Here is a 17,645-nt window from a genome sequence, read left to right as displayed (position 1 = left end):
GCTTTTTGTCAAATGAGAACCTTTAGTAAGGTAGACCATCCCTTTACTCCTCGGCAGGACACGGCTATCATCTTGCCTTTCTGGTTTCCGACAGCCCTATTCTGTCCCAAGCAGCTTTCTCCGGTCCTACCTTTCTGTGGATCCCCTCAAAAAAAAAGCATTAGCGCACAGTCCTTTTCATTTAAAGGTTTTATTAGGAATCTCCACAAAGCAACCAACTGGGAATAAAAAGTTTGGGGAAGTTGGAAAAAGTCTTATAGATGTGCTCCCTCAAGAGGTGGAATACTGAAACTCCCGTCTGTTTCGGAACTTACTCTTAAAAGTCTCCGTGAACACTTCGCTTGGGTGCCATCAAAACCTATTGTTGGAACAACAGTGCCATCTTCAGTGGTAGTCCAGCCTCTAGACTGAAAAGCTGTAAATGGATAATCGGAGTCCGCAGGCCCAGTTAGTCCCTACCCCTGGGTCTCCTTACGCACCCTCCCGGTCCTCCCAGCATCGGAGGACGAAGGTGCCGGCAGGGCCGGTCCCGCCAGCCGCTCCAGGTATCCAGGCAAAGGCGCACCCAGCCTCCCCGCCCCTAGGATAGTCACCCCGCAACCGCCTCGGCTCCACCCTGCCCCTCCGCCTCCCAACCCATTCCCCCGCAGTAGCTCTGCCCCTTCACCCTCAGCCCGCCCCCCTCTATTAAAGGTTACAGCTCAACGATCCTGGTAAACACGGATTTTCCGGCAGAGACGACGCTCCTTAAGTCCCTAAGCACTTCGCCTCCCCACCGAAGCCCGACCCTTCCCAGCGTGCCCGGCGATTCCAGCGTGCGAGGCCCTCGGAGGGCAAGGCCCCAGGGCCTGGCTTAGGGCGCGAAAGGCAGGCTGGGAGTTATAGTTCACGAGTCCGCCAGAACGGCTAGAGGTTGGCTGCGCAAAGGACTCGTCGTCCCAGCGTGCCCTGCGCCTCAGCCCGCGCGCTCGCAGCTTCTCGCTCTCGCTCGCCCGCCCGTTCCCTTGCTCGCTCGCGCTTTTGCTCGCGCTCTTCTCGCAGATCGAAGGAGGTTTGACCACAGCCTGTGGCTAGGAAGGGAGACCGAGGCGGCGGCTCAGGGGAACGAGGCTGCTGTGGTGGTGGCGGCGGGAAGATGTCGGGTGAGGACGAGCAGCAGGAGCAAACTATCGCCGAGGACCTGGTCGTGACCAAGTATAAGATGGGGGGCGACATCGCCAACCGTGAGTGCGGCCTCAGGGGTCCGGGTTCTGGGCTGAGGGAGAGAGGCTAGGGGGACGGCACCGGGCTGGCCGGGGAGCGGCTGAGTGGCGGGATCATGCCGAGTGAGCTACCGAGGGCTCCGCGCCGGTCCGCTGAGGGTGGCGCGGTCCGCTGGTGGTGGGAAGACCGTGTCGCGTCCGGGACCTGAGTGTCCAGGCCTGGGTTGTTGTCTGGAGGTGCGGGCGGACGACGGGGAAGAGCTCAGAATAGGGTACCTGGCTGGCGCGGACCTTAGGCCGTTGCTAAGGAGGCAAGGCGCATCTCCTCACCCTTTCGTTCGGATCCGCTGCCTCCTCTAATTTTGGCAGCGGCGAGGCCACCTCGAAAAGCAAGCACCCAGCTGTTGGCAACGGAAGAGCCCCTCTATTTTGTCGCGGCTCCCCCGGCGTCAGGAGCCAAGCCGGCACGCGTTGTCGGGTCCCTGTGCAGATGGTCAGCTGCCTTCCTCCTACCGTCGCTGACACCAGTTTCCCTACCACGTGCTTTGCTCAAGTCTTTCGTTCTTTACTTCAGCTCTTTCCCTTGTGGGGGCCCCCTTCCTCTCCTGGGCCAGCTCAGGGACCGTTGGAGGGCACTCGTGGAGCTCCTGACGCCCTCTCGGACATATATCTGGCCTTTTCTTGAAGTTGTTCAGTACTGTCTTCAGTCTGTGCAGGTAGCCTTAGTTAGCCTTCAACTTTGATTGTTCTCAGGCGCTTGACAACTCTGGGAGTGTTTATGAGGTCTTCACCCCAGCCAGACGAACTTGTGAATAATACTGGAAGGGGGAGGCTGATCTTAGGATCTCAGAAGTCATCCTTATTAGGACTACTCCGACTTTCTCAGCAGCTGCCTGCCACTGTAGGCAGATGTCTCACTTTCTATTTCCTCTATTTCCTATTCACCTCTCCAATTTCAAACACAGTCCAGGGGACAGAAAGTGCTTGTCTTTTGGCTTTTGAGTGGTTTTGACAGTAGAGATAGGTTTTAGGGTGCCTCTGGTCCTATGTGTGAAAACCTGAGTTTCAGGCTCCAAAGAATTACCAAAACTTAGATCAAACAAATCAAACCTGAAGTTCAGGGAGGGACATGGAGATGCTTTATCACAATGGACATTTAGTATAGTACCCCTATTTTAGGTACATTTTTGTATGTAATATCAGTAATTTGAATCAGAAAAAAAAATTTTCCCCTCTTGCATTATAACTGCTGGGGTACTTGTGATTGCAGTTCCAAGTTTGAAACTCTTTTGGGTCACATACCTCTTTGCAGTCTGCCAAAACCTATAGGCCATGAGCCTGCTGAAGCCCAGGGACCTTAGATTAAGTCCCCTTGGCTTATATACTTGTTTGTGGGAAATAAGTCTACATAAATTGAATTATCAACATCTAATTAGGGTGTCTGAGAAGGGAGAAAGTAGCATTTCACAGTGCAGCCGCTTTGAGTCAGCAATTCTGTGCCTACTTTCCTGTTGTTCCTGATACCTATAAACTTCTTCTAGTCTGCTTTACACGTATGTGAGATACCTTGGTGAGGTTCCCCTTGAAGTTCATAGTTCTGTCCTAACACATTTACAAGTATCATCTTTGGGAAGTCTTCCTTGCCTAGGGAGACATTGTATATACCCAGTTGTCATGATTAAGGAAGGGATGGGAATGTTGACTTCTTTATTTTAGGAGAGGAAGGTAGAAGTTTAGAGGTTACAGGTCGGTACATTCCAAAAGGTAAAATACGTTCCTTCCTTTAGCCTTAGGGTACTGTCACTAGGGAGTATTAGAAACGCTGGATCCAACTTCTAGGTATTGCTTGGATTGTAATTTAGACAATACTTGTGGGACTGACATGGTGGGACTCTGCCCCCAGGGGTTCTTCGGTCTTTGGTGGAAGCATCCTGCTCAGGTGTGTCGGTACTGAGCCTGTGTGAGAAAGGTGATGCCATGATTATGGAAGAGACAGGAAAAATTTTCAAGAAAGAAAAAGAAATGAAAAAAGGTAAAAAAAATCAATCCCCTACTAATTTCCCAGGTTTGACCCTTATTCCATCCTGTTTGTTTGTCATAATGATGTAACTCTCACCCCACCTCTGGTTGAGATATTTGGAGTAGCAAGTGGGTTACGAGACAGTTTCCCACCCAATGCAAACTGATTAAACTTAGGCAAGAGTCTAAAGATGATCCTTCCATTTTTCTGAGGGGCAACAGGGCTCAAAGAGAACAAGGCAGTAAGGCCGATGATTCTCTCTTTGCAGGTATTGCCTTTCCCACCAGCATTTCAGTAAATAACTGTGTGTGTCACTTCTCCCCTTTGAAGAGCGACCAGGACTATATTCTCAAAGAAGGTGACTTGGTAAAAATGTAAGTTTAAATCATTTTAGAGTGCTTGTCTTTTTCCTAAGCATTTACATAGTCCCAGTTGTTAATGCTATGTACTTTGCTCTTACTTTTCAGTGACCTTGGGGTCCACGTGGATGGCTTCATCGCTAATGTGGCTCATACTTTTGTGGTTGGTGTAGCTCAGGTGGGTGGTCCTGCTTTGAATTCTGTGCAGCCTGTGGGGAAGGGGGACGGTGTACTACTGCTTGTTTCTTATCCCCAGTCTCTGACACCATGTAAGTTTCAAGAGTATATACAGAAATAAAATGTAAAAGGGGTATTTTCTCTCTTGCTCATTGGCTGGCCTTACATAGTGGGCACATAGATAGTAACTGAATAATCAGCTGAGACCTTTCCAGGAAGGCACTGATTATATTTCCTTATCTACAGGGCACCCAAGTAACAGGGAGAAAAGCAGATGTCATCAAGGCAGCTCACCTTTGTGCTGAAGCTGCCCTACGCCTGGTCAAACCTGGAAACCAGGTAAGCTATTTAGTCCAACTCCAAAACTGGATAGAGCCAAAAGGTGTGCTAGGCATCTGCAGCTATTCTATATTAACTTCCAACTTTTCTCACAGCCTCTTATAAAACAAATTGCATTTTATTTTTTAAAGATTTTACTTACTTATTTTTAGAGAGAGAGAAACATCAATGTGCAAGAGAAATGTAGATTGGTTGCCTCTTGCACGCCCCCAACTGGGGACCTGACCCGCAACCGTTCAGTTCACAAGCCAGTGCTCAATTCACTGAGCCACATCAGCCAGGGCTAAAACAAATAGTGTTTTAAAATTAGCTACCTCACAGGATGGGAATTCTGTAAGAGAAGACACAGGAGCTAAAGAGCTTAATATTAATATTAAACAGCAGCCACTGAGTGTCTACCGTGGACAGTTCCATGTTTGCTATGTGGGGATATATGGAACCTACAGAGATCCTTTTTCTTGTTTTTGATGTGTGCCCTGAAAATAATTTGGGGTAGATAACTTGTAATAAAGTATAGGCATGTGGGTTTTTTTTTTTAAAGATTTTATTATTTTTAGAAAGAGAAGGGAGGGAGAAAAAGAGAGAGAAACATCAGTGTGTGGTTGCCTTTCACATGCCCCCTACCGGGGACCTGGCCAGCAACCTAGGCATGTGCCCTGACTGGGAATCGAACCAGTGACCCTCTGGTTCACAGGCCGGCACTCAATACACTGAGCCACACCAGCCAGGGCAAATAAATACAGGTCTATTTTAAAACTCAATTTTAAAAGATTATAAGACAGTAATAGTGCTGGTAAACTGGTGACAAAGGAAGTTAGCTCTGTACCTTGCAAAACAATATTGGAAAGCCCAGGGATCATAAACTTCTCATAAATTAATACAATTTAGTACGTTAGACTATGAGTGGAGCTAATTTTCTTTTTCTTTTTTTTAATTTTTATTTACTGATTTTAGAGAAAGAAACATCGATTTGTTGTTGTTGGTGGTGGTGGTGGTGTTTGCTATTCTACTATTTATGCATTCACTAGTTGATTCTAGTATGGGTTCTGAATGGGGAAGGAAGCCACACCCTTAGTATACCAAGACAACTCTCTAACCAACTGAGCTACCCTGCCAGGGGAGACATTTTTCTAACACTTAAGTTTCCAGAGACCTATTTGATACGTAAAGCATTGTCTTTTGCCTTGCTCCCTTTTTGTGCTCTCTAGTTCTTCCTGCTTTTTTTTTGTTTGTTTGTTTTTTAAGATTTTATTTATTTATTTATTTTTAGAGAAGGGAAGGAGTGCAGGAGAGAAACATCAATGTGTGGTTGCCTCTCACACGCCCCCTACTTGGGGCCTGGCCTGCAACCCAGGCATGTGCCCTGACTGGGAATCAACCAGCAGCCCTTTGGTTCGCAGGCCAGCGCTCAATCCACTAGCCACACCAGCCAGGGCCTATTCTTCATGCTTTTAATCAATTTGTAATTCATCCCCATTGTTACTTAATTACATAATTTTCCCTTAAACCTCTTAGTTTTCTTATGATAACTACTTCATAGAGCTGGTTGGTATGAAGCACTTTGAACAGTACCTGGCACGTAGTAAACACTTGTTTTAACTAGTATTATTTTACACATTTATTATTTATATTTGCATATTTAAATATTGTGTATCTTCACTGGAAGGTAGTTTTGTGTAGCTATGACATCAGACTTTCTGGGTTCTTGCCCTATTGCCACCTTTTACTAATTAAAAATCAGTTCAAATGTCCTCATCTGTAAAATAGGAAAAGTAAAATTGTGCCTTATTTTCACAGGGTTTTTGTGATGATTGAGATGATCCATGTAGTGATTATCTATCATTAGCTGGGATTAGTTATTTACTTTTCTTTTTGTCTAAGAACCATAGCTTAGGTAAGGATCAGTTTGAGTTTGAAAGAGGTAAGAGGAAAATAAGAGTTTGTTGTCCCTTCTCAACAGGTTAGGATGTCATGTATAATGGAATAAACACAGAACTTCTCATCATAAAACCTAGGTTTATACTAGGTTTTTTGTTTTTAATTTATTGATTCATTTGATAGACATCAACTTGTTGTTCCACTTATTTATGCATTCATTGGTTGGTTCTTATATGTGCTCTGACCAGGGATTGAACCTGCAACTTTGATGTATTGGGACAACGCTCTAACCAACTGAGCTACCCAACCAGGACTATACCAGGTTCATTCTGTTCTCTGTTTTAATCCTGGACAAATCACTTAAGCTTTCTGAGCTTCAGTGTCCGCATCTTCTAGATTGGGATATAGCAGTGCCCTATTCACCTTCCAGAATTGCTGTCTAATTAGACCATCTTTGTAAAAGGATATGCAAGTGTAAGGTATGTTTAGGTTGTAGGGACTGATAGGGCTATGACATGAAAAAACAGAGTCCTTGTACTTGATGGGGGTATTAGAACTCTCAGTTCTTTTATGCTTCTTATTCACATGGTAGAGAATTTATTAGCCCCTAATATCTCACCTTTTATTTGATCTTGTACTTCTAGAACACACAAGTGACGGAAGCTTGGAACAAAGTTGCCCATTCATTTAATTGCACGCCAATAGAAGGTGAGACCTCAGATAACAGGGTTGAGGGTCTAAGTACCTAGTGATTTAGCAGAATTAAGGCCTTTTCGTCCCTTGAGGATCCATCCCACCTCTAGCACAGTCTAAGCCAAACATGTCTGTGCCTTCCATTTCCATAGCCTTAACCTTCCATAACCTTTCTCTTACTGCCCACCCCATCAAACTACGTAGATGGGTGGATTTGGAAACCTTTCGAGATTCTAGATAGCTGGTACCCTAGGCTTTGTCCTTTCTATAGGTATGCTGTCACACCAGTTGAAGCAGCATGTCATCGATGGAGAGAAAACCATTATCCAGAATCCCACAGACCAGCAGAAGTAGGTGCCAGTCCCACCCTTCACCTTCCACCATACCAGACTAGTGATGAATTTTTTTCTTCTGTACTTCCAGCCTAATTTTGTCCACTTCCTACTCCAAACCAGGAACTACTTATTGCTCCTTATGGTTCCCTTTTTATTCTTTTTAGGAAGGACCATGAAAAAGCTGAATTTGAGGTACATGAAGTATATGCTGTGGATGTCCTCGTCAGCTCAGGAGAGGGCAAGGTGAGGGGTGCTCACCAGAGCTAACAAAGAGGGATGACTGAGGGTGTGTTCCAAGAGCACCAGAACAAATGTGACCTAACTTACTCTTTTAGGCCAAGGATGCAGGGCAGAGAACCACCATTTATAAACGAGATCCTTCTAAACAATATGGCCTGAAAATGAAAACTTCACGTGCCTTCTTCAGTGAAGTTGAAAGACGTTTTGATGCCATGCCATTTACTTTAAGGTATACTTCACTTAACAAGGACAGGACTTGGAACTAGTGTGAGTCATAGAGCACGCACCCAGGAACACTATTCCTTCCTTTACCCCTCCCTCCCCCTCCCCTCCTGCCCAGACTTGTAATTCCAGCCTGCATGCAAGGGTTCTCTTATGCTCCCCATATCCCTCATTGAAGGGAATGTAAAAGAGCAGTCCTAACCATGATTTTTGCCTGAGGGTAGGAGCTATTTAAAAACATGAGCAAAATGGTAAGACTTGATATGGATGGAGTTAAGGATACCTGAATTTGTTTTCTACCAGAGCATTTGAAGATGAGAAGAAGGCCCGGATGGGTGTGGTGGAGTGCGCCAAACATGAATTGCTGCAACCGTTTAATGTTCTCTATGAGAAGGAGGGTAAGTTCTAAAACAAGAGTTTCACTTTGAAACTGGTTATATGTTCCTTCCTTATTCCCTATATGTTATAGAAAAAGTATAACAAGGGAGCATTTTATCAAAACACCTCTCTCTTCCATAGGCGAATTTGTTGCCCAGTTTAAATTTACAGTTCTGCTCATGCCCAATGGCCCCATGCGGATAACCAGTGGTCCCTTTGATCCTGACCTTTACAAGTCTGAGATGGAGGTCCAGGATGCAGAACTAAAGGTTAGTGTGGTCTGGAAAGTGGTGAGCACATGGGATCTGTCCTGGAAGTGAGGATTAAATGTCAGCAAAGTCCTGAAAAAGAGCTACAATTTTGAAGTAAGACTGTTTCCTCCAAATTCCTCAAAATGTGTTTTCCTTCTTCCTATTGTCCAGGCTCTCCTCCAGAGTTCTGCAAGTCGGAAAACTCAGAAAAAGAAAAAAAAGAAGGTGTGTTGTTATCCCTCTTTGGCGGGATGAGCCTGATCCCTCTTCCACTTTCCTGGGTCATGGTGTGGTATAGATTTTTGTATATCTTTATTTCGCCCCTTCTCAGCCTTGACCTAGAGAATTAAGAGTATTTTTGCCCTTGGTTCCCCAAACACTACTACTACTAGGAAACTTCACAAGTCTTCTCCCTCTTTTTTTTCCATGAATACAGGCCTCTAAGACTGCAGAGAATGCCACCAGTGGAGAAACATTAGAAGATAATGAAGCTGGGGACTGAGGTGGGTCCCATCTCCCCAGCTTGCCGCTCCTGCCTCATCCCCTTTCCACCATGCCCCGGGCTCTGAAGTGCAGTTTGTCTTCACCGAGGACCGCCAGCAGAGCGGGGCGTCTCCCTGCCCCCATCCCAGTCTCCCAACCCAAACCCTTCCAACAACAACCAGCTCCAACTGACTCTGGTCTTGGGAGGCCAGGCTTCCCAGCCACTGAAGACTACTTTAACTAGAAAGGAGAAATTGAGTAATAAAATCAGGAGTCAAAATCCATCATCTTCAAGCCCCTCTTTCTAGCCTTTTTCTACCACTATGCTTGGTCAAGGTTTATAGCCCTACAACAGAACAGGGAGGAGGCTAAAGGAGCCACCACCACTAAAAATTCAGCTGAAATTTTTTTATACACTCTGATGTCAGCATTTTCCCATCTGTTGGGGCTTGTTCCTCTCTTTTCCCACTCTTCCCAAGTATTTTATCTGGCCTCAAAGTAGAGAGGAACTGTTCTTCAGATTTGTTTTTATTCACATGCGGTAGATTCCTTTTATGATCCAGGCTGTCCGGTCAGGCCCCTCCCTTTTTTAGGAGCTGGAGCCTGCACTTAACAAGGGATTCTCATCTACGAAATGATCCTCATTTGTAAATCTTTTTAGTCATTTTTGTTCTGCAGGACTCTACAGCTCTCCCCCTCCCCCCAAAGCTGTAAAAGAGAAACTCATTTCAACCAGTCCATTTCTTTGGAGTCACTGGGGTCTTCCCTTGCTCCATCTTAAAAACCTGAGGTGGAAGCTCGACTGTGGTTTTGTTTTTTGAAATATTTTGATCTCCCTCCCTTGAGAGAAAGACCAGGAACCAGAGGAGCAGACTGACTGAAGAGATAACTCCTGGCTTTCTAAAGCTGTGGACTTGAATTGGATGAATTGCTAGGGGTTTGGAGAGAAAGGTGACGAATTTCATTCAGTACCTCTGGCATGCTGTCCCAGGGAACCAGGGCTCCTGCTAACTTATGAGGTTTTTAAACATTGAAAATTACATGGTGTTAAAATAAATTTGGATTTGCTCATAATCACTTGCCTTTGCTGCTCTTATTTGATGGAGGTGGGTGTTAGTTGAAGGGATCATTTGGAGCTGTTTTTCCATGTGCTGTATTCTACTCTCTAAAACAAGGAATATTTCCCCAACCCAAAGAGAAATCCTGGATTCTCTGAATTAAGATAGTAAATTTTCTGTGGGGGCTTGATTTAATTTTCGAAAGTAAAAACATCAACCTTGCTGCTGACACTTTGTTCAGGACTAACCCATTTAATGTGTACTGCAAAATATACAAGGTCTGTTCAGAAGGTACCCAGCCATGTACTACAAAAAACAGACATTTATTGAAAAAGACACAAACGTACAAAGGACAATGTCACCTCAGTCCCCTTCAAAGTTGGCACCTTGGGACCTCACACAGTTCCAGTCACCATCAGCTGCCCTGTCATATTTTCCTGAATCTCACTGATGGTCTGAAATCCCTTCCCTTTCAAAGGTGATTTTAGTTTTGAGAAAAGCCAGGAGTTGCAGGGTGCCAAATCTGGGCTGTAGGGGGCGTTGAGTCACCTGCATGATTTGATGTTTTACCAAAATACCCTGCACCAAAGGTGATGCACGAGCAGCGTTGTCCTTATGAAGCTACTAGTCACCAGTTGCCCATAGCTGTAGCCTTCTGAATCATTTGAATGGTTTTGGCAGAGGAACGTTCAAGCTTAACACAAAATTTAATGCAGATTTCATTGCTCTACCTGCTCTACCAGTCAGTTTGAATGCCAGGGCCACGCAGTACACATGCTCACTCAAAGGTGTCTACTGCCCCTTCTGACTAGTAAAGTTGTCATTGTTCACGTATGCACATTCCAGTCCACTCTCCTTGGCTACTAGGTTATATTGATGTCTTGCAAACCACTCTTGGTATATTAACAATGGGTGGACTTTTCCTGGACAGACCTCGTAAAACTCTATACAAGTTTATCTTGACTTAAGAAGCCAGGAAGGATGCCTTTAGTGTTATGAAATTTTTCCAGGCCAGCCTAAGATAAATAATTTATTAGATTTGAGTACCTTTCATATGAGGCATGCTGACCTAGAAATACCAGTGAAGAAAACAGCTCTTCATAAGAGCTTATAGACTGGACAATCAACAGGTAAAATCCTAGTGGACTTGATAATGAAGTAATTCTGCTATGGCTTTCATTTTTATCTTCAAAAACTATATTATGATGATGAAAACACTAGAACTACTTGAGCACTTAGAACAAGGGTCCCAAATTTTAAAAACCTTGTTTTAATAAAGTTAAAAGGGTGATGCATAAGTTACAAAGGGAAACCACCAAAAAAGGAGGGATTACAAATAAAAAAACTTGCAGTATCAGAGTGAATGAGGTGGAGTCTGGCTAAGGATTCTTTTCCATTCTTCACAATTAACTGTAGCCAAATCTTTACCTATCTGTTTACCAGGAGCTTCTGACCTGTCATACCCTGATACTGATAAGTTCTTTATCCTCATAACAAATACCATTCTTGGCTCTAGATTAAGACAGCCATCTTCCCCTCTCCACTGGTACGGAGAATCATTGAATTACTTTCTGAACAAGATGTATTGTGGCAAGCAATCTAATTACATTCTGCCTCAGGCAATGTGGAGAAAGATCAGAGCCCGCTAGGAAAGTTTATCTACAATAGTGACAAGTTTATTGCTATAGCAGCTTTCTTGACAATCCAACTTTATATATCCTCTCATGTTCTGGAAACTTAGGGCCTCTGGAGGTTCTGAAAGAGTGTCCCTCCAGCAATTTAGTTTAAAAAATAAGGCAAACAGTAAACAAATTAGGAATTTTTGTACAGTACGCACCTATTCATAATAAAATGGATGGTGTCGCCAGGAAACTGCAACTCCCATGAAGCAATGAGAGGGAAGGCGGAAGTCGCTATCCTTTGCTCGCCTACTCCTCCAGGTGTCATACTGGAAATAGGTGCCCGCCTTTAAATAACACAATGTCCTCATAACAAAATTGGGGGTGGGGAATTTTGTAACTCAAATTTACAATACTCTTTTCCAAGAGAAGTAAATCACTTATCAGTTATCTGAGAGGGACCGGAAGCCATTGTTACTCCCCTGGAGGTAGGGCCAAGCTGAGGAAGTGACGACAATGAGCGCTCCCTTAAATATCCGTAGGCGGGCAATTGGCCTTCTCTCGGCCTTAGCGCCATCTTCTTAGGTGGGTGTGTTTTGCGGCCTGCGTGTGGGTTCCGCGTACAATCCATTAACATCTAGTGTCTGCACTTACCATCATCAGAGCAAACTAACTGTAGCCTTTTCCTTTTTACCCGTAGAAACCTCTGCGCCATGAGAGCCAAGGTAAGCAGTCTCGGACTGTAAGCTGAGCTGTAGTAGTTGAGGATTGGGGGTGGAGACGCAGGCAAGGGAAGTCCGCCATGGTTCCTGAACCGCTGGGTTCTCAAGGTTGTACAAAAGCTGGTGGTAGAGGAAGGATAACGTGGGGAGAAGCAGAAAAGGTGTTGGGTAAGTGTTGTGCGGAGAGAAGAGCGCACGCGGATTTCGGGGGTTACTTGGGGTGTGGGGGTTAGGAGGCTTTATTGATGTGATTACTGCGACTTAAGCCCTCATATTTGGTAGACAACCTGCCTGGTTCTAAATGCTGTTATCCACATTCCTGTCTAAAGCTGTCACTAAAACCAACGACTTTTTTTTATTCTTTGCCTCTCGTTATGATCTGTTGCCAGTGGAGGAAGAAGCGAATGCGCAGGTATGTTACGACTGCGTATGGGCACCGGAGGAGGGAAGTGGATGGAGTATGCCTTGGACAAAACTTGGGAGGAACATTTGGTTTCGAAATCTAAAAGAACTCGAGGTTTAAAATGTTTTTAGCATTGAATTGTGAGGCCAGAATGTAGTGCTTAATTATTTCACCACTTTGTATTGTGCGCACATTAAGAGAGACTGCGCGGGCTTGAGGGCAGGGGGTGTATTCCTTTGTCTGCTTTTCAGGCTGAAGCGCAAAAGAAGAAAGATGAGGCAGAGGTCCAAGTAAACTGCTAGCTCGTGTACCCATGGAAGCCACAGGAGCAGAAATAAGGGAAGCCAGAGGCCAGGGACACTGGTACAAATTGTTCGACTGCATGCCCGCCATCGAGAACTTGTCGATGGATGTAGAACATACATTGCCATCTGATCACCGCGACCACCTTTTGAAAGACCCACGCTGCTCTTACAACAACAGTCCTTTTTGGTCCTTTGCCCTGGACCTGTGACATTCTGGACTGGTCCTGTTACCATTTGTGGCTGAATGTGTACAATAAATCATCTCTTCTTAGCTGAAGAAAAGTGTCTGTTTTGTGGTTTTTATGGTTCCATTGGCTGGGGATTCTATCAGTACAGTGAGCCCTGTTACTACCCAGTGCTGTAGAGATTGTGAAGCTACAAAGCCTACTCCAGGCGTGTGGACCCTGCCCCTACCCCACATCTGCTCCCCGGCCCTCAGAGTAGTGGCAGCTTGGGGAACCAGGTGGTTCGCCAGCAAGTAAGGCAAACGGTTCTGCCCCGCTCCCTTGTCTCCAGGGCTACATTAGTAAGTCTACCTTTCTGCACTTTTGACTGTTGTGTCGGGTTGTCATGGTGACACGCAAAGCTTGCTGGGAACTTCCTGCGTCTAGTACTGCAAGTAGTTGCACACCATAGAGTATAGTTCCGGGTCTGGTGGCTAGAGCGTCGTTTCTTCCGCAGGAAGCGGAAGGGCTCTTGGGTAGGCGGCTCTTTGTCGAAGCTAGAGGACCGGCAGGCGGCAGCAGCAACTACGGCGGCGGCGGCAGGTGAGGGAGGCGGGAGACTTAGGTGGAGGCCGCGCCCGGAGGGGAGGAGTCGGGCCGGCCCAGCGGCCGAGCTCGGCTGGGCTACACAAGGCCCCCCAGGACTGAGCTGACTCTTCTTCGTGACCCATGGCCGAGCCCCATTTCTAACTGACCTCGCTTCGCGAGCAAACGCCAACTCCGTGACGTCACAGCCCTGCTCATCCCCCTCAGCTTGATGTCACATGGAGTCCCTCTCCCCACTTCACTTCCTGCTCCCTTAGTGTCCTGTTCACCTATCCCAGGGCTGAGCTCTGGTAGCACTGCACAGAACCTGCCAAGCTAGAAGATTTCCTGCGGGAAACTCCTAGGACTTTTTTTCCCCCACAAACTCTGGGGTGTCGCGAAGCGTCATAATCACCGCCCCCAAGTCTAGTCTGCCATTCCACTGCACTGTCAGTCGCTGCCTTTGCACGGCTCCCCATTTAGAGTTCCTAACCCAACCCTGGGCCAGTCTGTGATACCTATATTCTCCTTCATCTTGAGGCAGGGCTCCCCTCACCCTTTGTTCACTCCGCTGGTTATCCAACCCATCCTGGTAGGCTTTCCAAATTAGTTTTATTTTTTACTTTTCTTACTTGCAACTTCTCCTTTTGACAGGTGAAGTTTAGTTGAAACCCTGAGGAAATCTTGATGTCCCCAGAGGTCTTGCCGTTTTCATACCTTTTTCGTGTAACAATCACCCCACAGTCCTCCATTCTTACCCTTTCTCCCACCCAAGTATCTGTTTTTTTCCTGTTCAGAACCCAGCAGTGATGTGGAGGTGGAGACCCACAGGAGCCCCGGACTTCACCTGAGCTACCTCAGGTATCGAACAATCCTGGGAGAGTTGGGTGGGGAGGAATACCTTATCAGATTATCTGCATCTGGTGGGACTTGCAATGTGGGGCAGGTTTGGATAGATGGCATTTATTTTTCACCAGGTCACTTCCCTTTTAGTAAAAGTTGTATCTTCTCTTTTATCACTTTTTCTTGAGTGTTTCTATTATTCTGGGACTACCTCCCTTTGGAGGAAGAGGACTCTTATTTTTTAAAGATTCTCTTGTTACTCTGGCCTCTGGTCAGTTCATTTTAGCGAGATCTGAAGGCAAAGGCAACGGGTGGGTGTTTAGAGATCAAGGCCAGAGAAATTGGAAAGTTTCCCTTACACTCAAGGAGAAACGATATGAAGTTTTCCTATTTGAACAGTAGGGGGAGCCTGAACACTGCCTACCAAAGGTTTACCAGGTCAGACACGTGGTAACTGGGACTCAGTCTTGCAGGGGGTGGGGTGAGGGCGGGCTAGAACCAGGGCAGTTGACTGACATTCCAGAGCTCTCTTGGGAAAGATGAGACTTAAAAAGCTTTTATAGAGTCTATAAATAAAGAGGATCTTTATGGGTGAGGAATGGCGTGGTTTGATGTCAGTGGTATCTTTTCATGGAGTGTTAGGAGGGGATAGAATGGGCAAAGTAAGGTCATTTGTTCCTGTGAAATTAACTCCTTCCTCCCGTCTTCATCATGGAACACATGGTTTTGTCCTTTGGGAGTCTCTAAGTGGAGGTTCCAGCTGTAGAACTTTTCCCCTGAAATGGAGAGGAAGGGGCTGACCACTGGGGTTGATAGTGGTGTTGAGCTGGGAGGGAATACTAAAAAATGACAGGTTTAGGGACTGCCCTCAAGCTAGTGACACAAGTCTGTTCACTCAGGGTTTTCTGGGGTCTAGCAATATGATACTTTATAGCATCCCATTAACTACAGCCCGAGTTACCAGCCCATCTTGGCCAAGATTCCCAGTCTCCTAGCCTATTCATACACTGCCAGTTTTAACTTCACTTCCACAACTTTAATAAGGTCAGTTCAGAAAGGAAAGTAAAATCCAGTACTACAGTATCCCTGCCCCCTCCTTGGCCTGTAGTCACTAGTGAGATGAGATGGCTTCGCCCCAGCTCCCTCCCTTCTCCATTAGTCAGGCAAGTGTGAATCATTCTGACCGAGACCAGGTGCACAAGGGCCTGGGCGGGACTTCTGACAAGCCAGTCAGTCTGGGCAGAATTCTTATCCCTTAGGTTCTCCATCTCCAAAGCCGTTACCCCACTGGCCTGCCTCTTGCTGGACTGCCTATCCTAAAGTCGGGAAGAGTGTGGCCTCTGGAGGACTCTTGTTTGACACAGTTCTCCTCTTTCCTAGTGGTCACCAAGGGTGGCAAGAAAAGGAAGAAAGCCCTGAGTTGGGTGGGACCAGGATGCCTGACCGGGACAGCTATGCCAACGGCACTGGGAGCAGCGGTGGAGGCCCTGGAAACGGTGGCAGCGAGGAGGCCAGTGGGACAGGGGCAGGCAGTGGCGGGGCCAGCTCAGATGCCATCTGTAGAGACTTCCTGAGGAATGTGTGCAAGCGAGGCAAGCGTTGCCGATATCGCCATCCAGACATGAGTGAGGTATCCAACTTGGGGGTGAGCAAAAATGAGTTCATCTTCTGCCATGACTTCCAGAACAAGGAGTGTAGTCGCCCAAACTGCCGATTCATCCATGGCTCCAAGGAGGATGAGGATGGCTATAAGAAGACAGGAGAGCTTCCCCCTAGGCTGAGGCAGAAAGTTGCAGCAGGCCTGGGCCTTTCTCCGGCTGACCTACCAAATGGCAAGGAGGAAGTCCCTATCTGCCGGGACTTTCTCAAAGGTGACTGCCAGAGAGGAGCAAAGTGCAAGTTCCGTCACCTACAACGGGATTTTGAATTTGATACTCGGGGTGGAGGAGGCACTGGTGGTGGGGGCTCAACAGGCCCAGTCCCCCCAGGACGACGTCATGATCTCTATGATATCTTTGACCTCCCTGACAGGGGCTTTGAGGACCATGAGCCAGGCCCCAAGCGCCGGCGAGGTGGATGCTGCCCCCCAGATGGCCCCCATTTTGAATCGTATGACTATAGCCTGGCTCCACCCCGAGGGGTAGAGTGCAGACTGCTAGAGGAAGAGAATGCCATGCTCAGGAAGCGGGTAGAGGAGCTAAAGAAGCAGGTCAGCAACCTTCTGGCTACCAATGAGGTACTCCTGGAACAAAATGCCCAGTTCCGCAATCAGGCCAAGGTCATGACCCTGAGCTCCACTGCACCAGCAACTGAGCAGACTCTGGCCCCCACTGTGGGCACTGTTGCCACTTTTAACCATGGCATTGCCCAGACTCATACTACGCTCAGCAGCCAGGCTCTACAGCCTCGGCCTGTGTCTCAGCAAGAACTGGTGGCCCCCACTGGAGCTCCAGCTGCTCCCCCAACTAATGCTGCACCTCCTGCTGCTCCACCACCCCCACCCCCACACTTGAACCCAGAAATTACACCACTATCAGCTGCTCTGGCTCAAACAATTGCCCAGGGAATGGCACCCCCACCTGTCTCCATGGCTCCTGTGGCTGTATCTGTGGCCCCTGTGGCCCCTGTGGCTGTATCGATGGCCCAACCCTTGGCAGGAATCACAATGAGCCACACCACCACTCCCATGGTGACTTACCCCATTGCTTCCCAGAGCATGCGTATTACAGCCATGCCACACTGATGGGGCTAATGGACACTCCCCTGGTATAGTTTCCCAGGGCTGGGATCCAGGGGCCCTTACCCACCCACTTGCCTAACCGTCCCAGGCCCTGTCTCAAGGGCTCATTCAAGAACTAGGACAAGAGACTGCAAAGGAATTTACTTCTGAGAAGGGGTTGGGCTGGTGGGTTTTCTCTCACCTCCTTCTATGAGGGATTTCTTGTCCATCTTCAAGTTGCACAGAGGGGGCTTGCATAGGAGTGCAGACTGAAGCCAGCAGAGAGGAAGGACTGACTGAGGGACTGTATGTCCCCTAATTGGAAGAAGGCAACATGCCTGGTCTTGTCCTCTCTTCTGCACAGCACAGGTTCCAGCACTGACTTTGGAAGAAAAAGTACTCTGCCCAGAGGGAAAGCCAGGAAACGTTGGGAAGTGGGTGGCCAGGTGAGAAGGCCTGGTAGGAGCCTTCAGACAATTTGGGATGTAGTTGAGTTGGACATTAACGGTGCCTGGGCCTGTGGGAAGGCGGGGACCATAGTACTCCAGCCCAAAGACTAGAGGAGCTTTCATTACCTTGGCTTGGCCTGGAAATTCATAGGGCAGGGCCTACCACTTTCCAAAGAAATAAACAATTATTTTTAACAAATG

At 47.0% G+C, this 17,645-nt stretch overlaps 2 protein-coding genes and 1 long non-coding RNA gene across 3 annotated transcripts; all 3 read left to right on the top strand.

Annotated features, from left to right (window-relative positions):
- The first annotated feature begins 926 nt into the window (after positions 1–926).
- On the top strand, positions 927–9,651 carry PA2G4 (proliferation-associated 2G4). The gene is made up of 13 exons (XM_024576380.4): positions 927–1,223; positions 3,106–3,234; positions 3,491–3,596; positions 3,690–3,759; positions 4,005–4,097; positions 6,620–6,683; positions 6,940–7,018; positions 7,168–7,246; positions 7,339–7,472; positions 7,769–7,863; positions 7,985–8,112; positions 8,266–8,319; positions 8,531–9,651. The coding sequence occupies exons 1-13, from the start codon at positions 1,136–1,138 to the stop codon at positions 8,594–8,596; spliced, it is 1,185 nt and encodes a 394-aa protein (XP_024432148.1). The 5' UTR covers positions 927–1,135; the 3' UTR covers positions 8,597–9,651.
- A 2,088-nt stretch (positions 9,652–11,739) lies between these two features.
- Positions 11,740–12,966, top strand: LOC112319087 (uncharacterized). Its single transcript, XR_002976281.4, has 4 exons — positions 11,740–11,839; positions 11,955–11,979; positions 12,366–12,388; positions 12,631–12,966. It is a non-coding gene; the product is annotated as an uncharacterized lncRNA (long non-coding RNA).
- A 404-nt stretch (positions 12,967–13,370) lies between these two features.
- ZC3H10 (zinc finger CCCH-type containing 10) lies at positions 13,371–17,643 on the top strand. Its single transcript, XM_024576467.2, has 3 exons — positions 13,371–13,451; positions 14,231–14,294; positions 15,657–17,643. Exon 3 carries the CDS (start codon positions 15,712–15,714, stop codon positions 17,017–17,019), a length of 1,308 nt encoding a protein of 435 aa, XP_024432235.1. The 5' UTR covers positions 13,371–13,451; positions 14,231–14,294; positions 15,657–15,711; the 3' UTR covers positions 17,020–17,643.
- Positions 17,644–17,645: the final 2 nt, after the last annotated feature.

Source organism: Desmodus rotundus, chromosome 3 (genome assembly GCF_022682495.2).
Source record: "Desmodus rotundus isolate HL8 chromosome 3, HLdesRot8A.1, whole genome shotgun sequence".
In the NCBI taxonomy this organism is placed as follows: domain Eukaryota; kingdom Metazoa; phylum Chordata; class Mammalia; order Chiroptera; family Phyllostomidae; genus Desmodus; species Desmodus rotundus.
This window is presented reverse-complemented; position numbering and strand designations above follow the sequence as displayed.